Here is a 10,555-nt window from a genome sequence, read left to right as displayed (position 1 = left end):
GGACCAACACTTTACATGTTGCGTTTATATTTTTGTTCAGTGTATTATCATAATCATACTTTAAATTGTAACTCACCAACATCATCATCATCATCAATTCATTATCACAACCATCCTTTCAATCTAAACTCCCCAACATCATCATCAATTCATTACTATCGCAATCATACTGTACTTTCAATCATAATTCACAACGTCAATTAAAAAGGAGGCAGGACAAGTACAGTGCTTGATATTCTATTGGATGGAGTACATTGTCCTTCACCATCCTGAGTTGTACGTACTTTGTCTGGGGTGTCTGAGTGCATTGTAAATCACATGACCTTCTCTATATCAACACACAGACGCCGTCATCATTGAATGCAGCGAAGCTTGGAAGCAAAGGTGAGAGTGTGCTGCTTTTGCACGAAGTTAGCACCTTATCCGTGATGTTTCTAGCTATAGCCTGCGACATTGTTTTACATTTTAATTTGGCAACGATTAAATTGATTCCTTTGATATAAGAAATGGATTAGCTAGCTTCCCAACGGTATCTGTCAGGACGGATGATCAACAACAGCAGCATAAAAAATAGGCCTACCGTTCGCTAGCTAAACCATCAAAATTATCTCATCGCATTCACTGTCTTGACGGTAAATGTCCTATTTGTGGATATGACTGACACGTCCTCAATCGAGTCGTTTCTAGTCTAGAAGTTGCGAGTGGTTTCTAGTACTAGGATGGTAGTTAGCAGCTGTAGCCCTAGCATACTTTGTGGTCGTGGGCTAACATTAACTATCTATTTAGCCTAGTGGGTAACGTTAGCTAGCAAGCTGTTTTTCTTCATCCATTTTTAACTTCGAAGCTGTGCCAACAACAAGTTTGGGAGGCTAGCTTGACTAGCTAGCCCCAGACAGTGTGGCTTTGAGATCATGCATGTTTCTTGCTTACATGGCCATGGGTATTGCTAACGGTAGGTAGCTAGCTGACAAGCTCCTTCGACATCTGGTGAGCAAAAGAAAAGGGAACTCTTTTCTTGGAAACTGCCAGACATTTTGAAAGGTCGGTTCGGTCATTTGGGTAGCCTTTTAGTTACAGTAGCCACCAACCTAACGTTAGCCATGAAGCTATTGTTGGCTAGCTTGCAATTCATGACTGAGGTGCTAAAGTGTCACCGGTTTGTTCAACTGTTGCGTTAATAAGACTTGTCCTTTCTCTAACTATCGTTTTTTCTTTTGCAGAAAATCTGGTAGTTAACTGGCCTAGACTGGCAGAGAAAAAATAGCTAATGCGCCCATGGCCTTGTCTGAATCAGGAAGAACAGCCAAACCGTATCCTAAAAACAAAACTTTTTAGAAAAAAACTGAAATTAACCAAATTCACTCTTCCAGTTTTGCAGAGCCTGACTGAACGTGTTACTATTGCGCAATTAAATATTAACAACAGTAGAGAAGCAAGTTTCGTCATCTTGTGTGCAGATTTCATCAGCCTTACCTAGGCGGCCTCCACATCTTAAATACAAGCAAAACAGAGCTTGACCTGTTATCAAAACAACATTCCTCATGTGTACACTTTGCATTCCTGATAGCTAAGTTTAGCAGCACCCATGTGTCATGAGTGTGATTGAGAGAAGCCACAATCTCTGTGGGCTAAATTAGGAGAATAACTATAAAAATATAATTAATGAAAATAGTATATACAAGCCACAGCTGTAGGCTACCAAAGGTGATATCGCCTAGGTGAAATAAACATTTTGTTTACTTTTAGGAAACTTTCTCAGAAGGTTGAGTGGGGGGTGGGGCTTTGTAAGGAGATGGACATGTTTCTTCTCTCTGGTTCTCCTATCCCCATATGGGTGCTGTGATCCATGTAAACCAGAGGAATGCACCTTTTTAATAAATTATCTTGCACTGACTATCATGTGTGATGCAATGCCTGACCTGGCATGCAGAGCCCCCCTACTGCGCTCTCATTCCTCAGGAAATGTCACCATCAAATGCCTGTGACAGTGTGTACCAAATGGCACCCTAATGCTTATGCAGTACACCTACTAGGGTGCCATTTGGGATGCAAAAACAGTGATCGTGATCCAAGAACAGGTGTTGGGATTAGGTGCCAAGAAGCTTCTGGACAGTTTGTACACTGTCACACTTCGGCTGTCTCAGCAACCAGCCAACTCCTTTTCCTGACTGTTGGGGTTTTATCAGATTGGGAGATTCCCTGACTCTTCAGTCTGGTCTTTACGATTGCAGTTTCAAAACGCAGCTAGGTCTGTCTTGTCTTATCTTGTCGTTAAATCATGTTTAGCCTAGCCTAAGGTTTGGGTGGAACAGGCACAAAATGTTTTGGCAATAACAAAGGTAGGGTTTGGTCAGGACATTGAGCTCTGAGTTATGTATATTGAATGAGTACTGATATGGAGTACTGGATACCAATGGTTTCCACATTTATTTTAATGAACTCTATGGTTTTCAACTTACTCTTAAAATTTGTAATGGTAGAATGCACAAGGTGCAACTTTGAAATTGGGTAGTGCATAATCAGTTTTCCTCTTGTCATTGCATACACTTAATAGCTGTGAAATCTGTTTGTGAATGTATTGTAATGTTTAAAAAAATGAATAACAGCTGGCTCCCGAGTGGCACTGTGGTCTAAGGCAGTGCTAGAGGCGTCACTACAGACCCGGAATCGATCCCGGGCTGTATCTCAACCGGCCGTGCTCGGGAGAGCCGTAGGGCGGCGCACAATTGGCCCAGCGTCGTCCGGGTTAGTGGAGGGTTTGGTCAGGGTGCTTGGCTTGGCTAATCGTGCACCAGCGACTCCTTGTGGCGGGCCGGCCGGCTTCCGGCTTAAGCAGGCGTGTGTTAAGATGCGGTTTGGTGGGGGCATGACTCGACCTTCGCCTCCTGAGCCCGTTGGAGTTGCAGCGATGAGATTATCGAAATTGGGGAGAAAAAAAGTAGAACTGCCTTAATTCTGCTGGACCCCAGGAAGAGGCAGCAGCTAATGGGGATCCATAATAAATACAAATACCCTAGAGCTATTTATAGCTTGTCAGAAATGTGCAGATCAACTAACCAATGTCAGGTAACATTGTTTTAGCTAGGTTGTAATGTTTGCCACTCAAATATCACATGAATACACATTAGACAAGGTGTGGTGGATGCGAGATGTTCAATGCTGGAAGGGGGGCCTGAGTGGAAAAAGTTTGGGAACCCCTGCTGTAGCCTACATCAGTCTAGTACTTGTGTACTAAATAACACTGGATTATGTCTAAGCTTACTGTATTCCACTTTGTACAATGTTTGATTGCATGTGTTTCTCTAACATTTTGTTTTCTAATATCTTTCCACGGCCAATCGGTGATAGATCCTGTTGGATTTAGTGTTACTAACATCTTGGCTTTTCCACAGCCAATCAGTGATGGATTCCAAGCCTCGCCGGCTGCCCTTTACGGTGTCCAGCACCACGTCGTCTTATTCTTCATCCTCTTCCCCCTCCTCCCTGGGTTCCCTGGGATCCAGCAGGCTCTATGGAAGATCCAGTGTCCTGAACAGTGATCGATTCACCAGGGCCACGCCCCTTAAACCTGACCTCGACCACCAGGTACTGAACACCGAGGGAGAGCGAGAAAGTGGCAGGTTACATACATTTGCTGACCCTAAATGCCACTTTGTATTCCTTAAATATGTGGCCTCTAGGTCCTGGATTTCAGTGAGAAGTTTCTGCCGGTTAACAATGATAAGAACACTTCAAATGTGTTTATAACCGAAGGGTAAGGCTAGGCAGTTGGGACAAGTTTAGCCTGTTTTCATGAAAACCAATGTTCTCTTTAAAATAAATGCAGTCGAGTGGGTAATTATTTTTCTCCCCCTAAGAACCAGGCTTTCTTTGCTGCCATCTGACTCTTGTCTCTTGTCTGTTACTTTCCCTCTTGGTTCCAGTCCTCTTCTCTATTTGGCGAGTTAGCCGTGGTCAGAGAAGGTATCTGTGTACTTTAGCTGGGGCTTTTTATAGGCCAGCCTAGATTCCTGCCAGTGTGTTTGTCAGCCCGCCTGTCCTGTCAAGGACTGTGCCATTAGATAACGTTACGACTGGGCTGTCTGTCTATTTCACTACTCTTCCAGAAGAGTCCTGGGCCCGGCTCAAACGCACAATAAACAACTGACTTAGCTAACACGTTTGCAAACACCTTTGAGTAGAATGGATGCATTTGATGTAATGAAAAAAGATCAATGGCATTATCTAGCTAGCATGCAAGAATGTAGGAATAATTGGTACAAGAATATTTAGACAAATGCAGTGTTTCCCCGATATTCATTTAGTAGTGTTAGCCTCCTCTGCTAAATTGTTGCCACCACTCCAAATAGAGGCCCCTACTTATTTTGTTTGAGTCGCTCTGCTAGTTTAAGAACACGGCAGAAACCATGGCAAAATGTGTAGAATTGCAGGAAATTACTTATATTTATTTTTACAGCCAAATTTGTTTTTGAGGGCCTTCAGAATTTTTGGTCTTATGCCATTGGCCACACCCACTACAGCGCTAACTTTGCCATCGCTGCTGGAAAAAATCCTAGGGGAAACTCTTCTCCTTTTTGTGGTGATCTTGGATTTGTACCATGTGTCAGCTACCTTACATTGCTCCATGTATTGACTTGAGCTGACCCCATGTGTTTTCACACCCCTTGTGTCTCAGAGCTCTCGGTTCCTCAGCTCGACCAGGGACTACAGTAGTTCTGACAGCCGACACTCCAGCTGGAAATCCCCTCTGACTACCTCCTCTGTCTCCTACGATCGCTCCTGGGCCGAGTCCTCACTGAGCAGCCGCAGCAAACTGGTAAACTCACGATAGAACGGGATCTTGTTCATTAGCGCACTAAGCTAACATGTGGAATTGTTTTAAGATGGTCATATTGTGGATCATTTAGCTATTTGATTTAAAATTTTAGGACCCCTTTAGCTATCAATTAAAAAAAAAATGTTTGAATAAAATATAGAATTTGGCCTTTACTGTTATAGTCCATAGAAACGAATTGAATAAAACATTTTTATAAATGGCAAAAGACAGTCAAAAAATGTAACTTAAGGTTTTGAAGTGTCTGTCCTATATCAGGGAGATAAAAGAAAGCTTGGTAAATAATGATATATATATATTTTTTACCTATATTTAACCCCTTACCTTCAGATGAGTCCTGTGTCACTTGTGGGGGTCGTAGAGCGACACTGAACACCATCGTGTTTGAGAGCCTCACCTTTCCACAGTGGTCATCGTGTTTGAGAGCCTCCCCTTTCCACAGTGGTCATAGTTTAGACGCTACGTTTCGTGAGAAGAGAAGACCCCCCCCCCCCCCCCCCCCTGTTTTTTCCCTGGGATGTCTCATGGTCTGACCAACACCGCTGTAGCCCTGCCACCTACCACCGCAGATGCGGCAGGGCGACCCAGGCGGATGTGGTGGCTTGAGACACAGCCCGTGCTGTCTTAAACAGACGGATTTTGATGGGGATTTTTAAATGATGTTACTTAGATTAATACGCGCGTCAATAGACTTCAGGATTAAACAGTTTGACTTTTAGGTTTTGATAGTGATATTACTGATGCGCATTGCCAAGTTCCAAGTGCCGTTCAAGTCTGTTTTGATTCATGTGATGGCATTCTGTGGGTTGTTTTATCAGACTGATTCAGAGACAAGACTGGGGACGTACTCAGGACTTCTCAGCAACCCAACTGATGATGGGGATACCAAACGGGCCAAACTGTCTTATACCAACAGAGCTGCATATACAACAAGCCCCTCCTCCTCTGTGACTGGCTCCTCCTACTCCAGCAGTGTCCTCAACAGAGACTCAGGTATCTGACCCCTGGTTCAAGGGAGAGTTCAAGAGTTACAAACGTTTTCAGTCTCTTTCCTTGAGCCCTTTTTTAATGTATGAAAATACCTGGCAAATGTTTTTTTAAAGTGTGAACTTTTCCTTTAAATATACTGCTGTTAGTTTCCATACACTTGATGAGAGCAGGTCTTGTGATAATCGTGCAAACAATCATCGCCATTGCTTTGAGTGATAATATTTGATCTTCAGTTGTTAACCTTACGACATTGATGAAACGTGTTAATGATTCCTAAGTCCTTCGTGGTTTAGCCAACTTATCTTTTCAAACATGCAGGTGAATAACAAACTGGCACCTTGTGTTTAGATTCGTCGTCGTGGAAGTCGTACCGGCCTCTGTCCAGGTCGTCTTCTTCTTCCTCCTCTTCCTCCTCAGAGCCCCTGTGGTCCAGAAGGGAGCTGGAGAAGAGGAGCGAGGGGAGGAGTCTGTCCAGTGTGGCTGATAACACCAGCTATAGGAGCTCCGGACTCACCTCATCCCTTTGTATGTTCTCACACGCACACACACAGTGACTCGTTTGTGTGCATTGACTTACAAACCTATTGGCACATTTACGCACACATTCGGTCATAAAACTGAAACATTTACATACTCGCACGCAAACATAATACTGACATGCATGCAATCGCTAATGTGGACGTGTTTGTGTTTTAGACCGGCCAGACCGTGTGACCTCCACCTATGCCCAGGGGGCCCGGCCCAAGGAGACCCTCTACTCCTCCTCTAGCAGGGAGAGCAGCTCCCTCAGCCGCCACCTCTCTTCCACCTACCAGCGCTCCCCACTGGCCCGGGACTACACCACCTCCACCTCCCGGGCCACCGGCTGCTCCCTGACCACCTCCACCCTCCGCACCGCCAAGGAGCCCACTGAGAGCCCAGAGCCCACTCTAGGAGTCTCCGTCTCCTCTCGCCCCTCTTGGTACACAACCCCCTCAGCAAGACGGGAGGGCCGGGACTCCAGCCCCCCTCCCTCCGCGCCAACCTCCACCCCCAGGACAACCCCGGAGGGTGGCGAGGCATCCGATGGCCGTCGCTCCACCCGCCGCCTCCTCTCCCGCCTCTTCTCTCGGCGCTCCAGCCAGGACTCCAGCGGCTCCAGCTCTGGCTTCGCCTCCCGTTCCTTCGACTCGACCGAGGACAGCCCTGTCTCTGGAGGAGAAGGCCCCAGCCACGCACCCGTGGCTACCAGCGAGGAGAGCGTCCGACCCGTAAGCGTGGAGCCCGTTCCCAGAGGCTCTGAAGCGGCCCAGGCCTTTGCCTTCCTGAGGCGTCGCAGACAGGGCCTGTCCCCGGTCCAGGAGGGCCAGGCCCAGCGTGCCCCGGAGCCCCAGCCTGGCCTGGAGGCCTGGAGAGGGGGCAGCACCAGTGGTGGTGTTGGAAGTAGTTCTTCAGGTTCCTCCTGGCTGTCATCTTCCATCCGGACCCGCTGCACTCCTCTCTTCTCCCGCCGTAGAAGAGAAGGACGGGACGAAAGCGCTCGTCTGGCGTCCGGTGCCGATGAGGATTACCGTGGTACCCAGTTCCCCCTCAGGAGTGAAGACACCCCCGAGGAAGAGGACGACGAAGGGGAAGGAGCGGTGGCTGCGGCAGCCTCGGGGGCGATGGGTGCTAGCGCCGCCCTACAGGAGGAGTTGAGAGACATGGCGGGGAGTAGTCAGCGTTTGGCGAGGTTCATGAGCAGCCCGCTGTTCCGTGTCCACGACAATGTCATGATCGCCGTGGACATGACGGGCGCTGCCAGGAGCCAACCAGAGGGCCAGGAAAAGTCCACCTCCTCCAGAGACCCTGAGAGACTGAGGAAGATCCAGGAGAGGTGGGGAGGCTGTCCTTCTCTGAGCTTGCTGGGTAGTGGGCTGAACCTGCATGCTTGTGTCCCATCCCCCTGTTGTACATGGCACTGTCCCTGTGTTGTCCATCGTCTTTATTGTGGCCGCACTCGTCTTGCCATTCAAATGCCTGTTTGGATGGACCAACGCTTTAATTATTTTCCTCAGATTTGAATGGTTGATAACTGTAAATAAACCTCTGTCTCTCCCCTGTAGCCTGCTGTTGGAGGACTCTGACGAGGAGGAAGGGGACCTGTGTCGTATTTGCCAAATGGGTTTGGAGTCTCCCTCCAACCCTCTGATCGAGCCCTGCCGCTGCACAGGCAGTCTGCAGTATGTTCACCAGGACTGCATCAAGAAGTGGCTGCGTTCCAAAATCAGCTCTGGTAAGAATAACTTTCCTCTCTCTGACCTTAACAAATGATTTTCTGCCCCTCGGTGTATTATGCAGTGATTGCACATTTGCTGCCATCTTTCACTCTCTTGTCCAGGCACTAATCTGGATGCTATCACCACGTGTGAGCTGTGCAAAGAAAAGCTGCACCTGAACATTGAGAACTTTGACGTCAACGAGCTACACAGGACACATGAGCGGGTGAGGGGCCGTTCAGTTAACCCCAGACATCTCCTAGTCAGCCATTATCTAACTGTTAGACTGTGAATGGGGAAATGTGCTGCAGAGAATCACTCCTGTGCTGCTCATTCAACTGTAGAATACCAGAATGGGACACTTAAAACCAACTGTTCCGTAAAATGTTATCTTTAAGGTTTAACTGCCTGGGACCCAGTCCTAACTTGAGTTTAACGCATATCTGCAGTTTAAGTGACCACTTCCTTTTCTTTCCAGTCTGAGTATGAGTTCATCAGTTGTGGTCTTTACCTGGTGGTGTTGCTTCACCTGTGTGAGCAGAGGTTCTCTGATGTGCTAGGAGCTGCCAACGACGCCGGGGTAAGAGCCTACAGTCGACACCACCATGCAAAACAAATCCTAAACGTCATTCATTTGCACTGTCATTTTGAATGTTAAGCCCAAGGTTTTTCTTTGGCCTCATAATTCACCAACTATTGTATTGTGGGGAAAAAATACTTATTTAAAATGTTGTAGGATTCAGTGTTTAAAAAAACAAAACATTTCCCCATCTCTCGCTCAGTTTTTCAACCTGGCGAGGACCCTTCATGAACACATGGACAATCTTGAAAGTACGTTCTTGAATAATTTCTCCCCAATGCTGTGTACACGTTTTAATAACTTGATGCGAGGCTGTTAGTCACTGTTAATGAATTGATGGGTAAGTATTTGATTATATTGACCTTCTGATGTTAAAGGCCCATACGTGTGAGAGTAGAAATCAATTTCTACACGTAGCATGACGAGAGCTCGGCAAACTTTTATTTGCCCAGCAACACTGCTGTGAATAATTCCCCTTCAGGTAACTATGCACAAGGTCATCTCAGTGGAGGTTATTAGTTGCTTTGATATAATGGTGTGCACTGCAGTATTCATCACTGACAATTAAATGGTCTTAATATTTTACCTTTGAACACCATTCTAAACTAAAAGATACATTTTGCAACTGTTTATTCAAAACGAATGAAATTGACTACTAATAAACTAGTCTCCGATTTGACTGATAATTGTTCCCTCTGCTGCAGGCTCTTATGGGGAGTCGGATGAAGAGGAGGTGGTTGATACCCGGCCGTCAATCGATTTCTGTGACCTCGATGAAGACCTGGAAGAGGAGTACAATTGATCGGGGGGGGCGACGAGTTGAAGGAGTAACCTTCCAGTAGCCATTCTGTTGCTCTGTTTCACCTCATGTGATTTTTACTGAGTGCAATGGCTTGTGGGATTTTTGAAGCCAATGCCAAGTGGACGGGAAGTCACTCCTGACGTAGAGGTAATGATGTCATAGATATGCAGGCTGACTTTGAATTGAACCGAGGTGAGGAAATGCTTTATATCCCCCTTATTGTTAATTTCCCCTTTAGGTCTCCAGATTTGAGTGCGCTTTATTCCGTTAAAATGCAAGATATCTTTTTGAACTGTTATACCACGAGTGCTTTAAATGTTACTGCTCTAAAAAAGCAGAGCTGTCCACCGTGGTGAGATATTGTGTAAAAAAGAGATGGAATCCTGAACACCACTGGTTTGTTAGTTTAGCGGGTTGGGAGAAGGGAACGGGCTGTTTATGGAAGAATCCACTCAAGAAGTGGCAAATTATCCCTTTTACTGTTTTTCTTTTCCTATGTGAATTTTCCTTTTTTGAAGTTTTTCAAAAAATTATGTGAAAGAAAGTGTTAACTTTACTTTTCACAGCCGAATAATTGACAGTTTGTTCTGTTTTTCTTTGTCTGTTTTCAATGTCTGTAGTATGAAAATGCTGTTTTGCTTCCCCCTAAAACTTGTTTTCATTTAATTAATGCAATAAAGTTTTGAATGTACAGCTGTTTGCAGGCAACATTTCATTCAACAACACCGAACAAGGACACTGAAGTTTAATATAGGAAGTAGGGTTAACAATCTGTTAATGTAAGCCATTTCAACAACTGTTGCTCAAAAACCTCTATAGTTAAAAGAACACGGGGAGCTTCTCAATTGAGGTAAACTCCACCCTCTTCTCTGTGACCCGGTAAGTGGTCGCCATATGTAGAAGTGGCAATTCCTTAAGTTTAACGGAGGAATTTGCTCCTCGGTAGCCTCCTCCGGGCGAAGATACTTAGGTGTACTTCTTCCTCACCCCCTTCAGGATTAACATTTTTTTCCCAAGGCTAAAAGCATGCACACGTTTAAATGCTACACTAGTAATCTTTATAAAATGTCTGGCACAACTAGCTAAATTCGTTATTACCACTTTACATTTTT

General features: G+C 45.7%; 1 protein-coding gene across 3 annotated transcripts; it reads left to right on the top strand.

The window, feature by feature from the left end:
* The first annotated feature begins 232 nt into the window (after positions 1-232).
* On the top strand, positions 233-10,134 carry LOC139532186 (E3 ubiquitin-protein ligase MARCHF7-like). 3 transcript variants are annotated; one of them, XM_071329470.1, is made up of 11 exons: positions 233-384; positions 3,393-3,585; positions 4,676-4,816; positions 5,653-5,827; positions 6,173-6,349; positions 6,521-7,679; positions 7,909-8,078; positions 8,184-8,287; positions 8,540-8,641; positions 8,844-8,892; positions 9,346-10,134. In XM_071329470.1, exons 2-11 carry the CDS (start codon positions 3,403-3,405, stop codon positions 9,441-9,443), a joined length of 2,358 nt encoding a protein of 785 aa, XP_071185571.1. In that variant the 5' UTR covers positions 233-384; positions 3,393-3,402; the 3' UTR covers positions 9,444-10,134. The 3 variants fall into 3 exon arrangements, with proteins under 3 accessions (XP_071185571.1, XP_071185574.1, XP_071185572.1); XM_071329471.1 differs by lacking the exon at positions 233-384 and adding an exon at positions 744-952; XM_071329473.1 differs by lacking the exon at positions 8,844-8,892.
* The last annotated feature ends 421 nt before the right edge of the window (positions 10,135-10,555 follow it).

This window comes from Salvelinus alpinus, chromosome 10 (assembly GCF_045679555.1).
Source record: "Salvelinus alpinus chromosome 10, SLU_Salpinus.1, whole genome shotgun sequence".
In the NCBI taxonomy this organism is placed as follows: domain Eukaryota; kingdom Metazoa; phylum Chordata; class Actinopteri; order Salmoniformes; family Salmonidae; genus Salvelinus; species Salvelinus alpinus.
The sequence above is the reverse complement of the archived record's forward strand: the minus strand, read 5'-3'. Positions and strand labels throughout refer to the sequence as shown.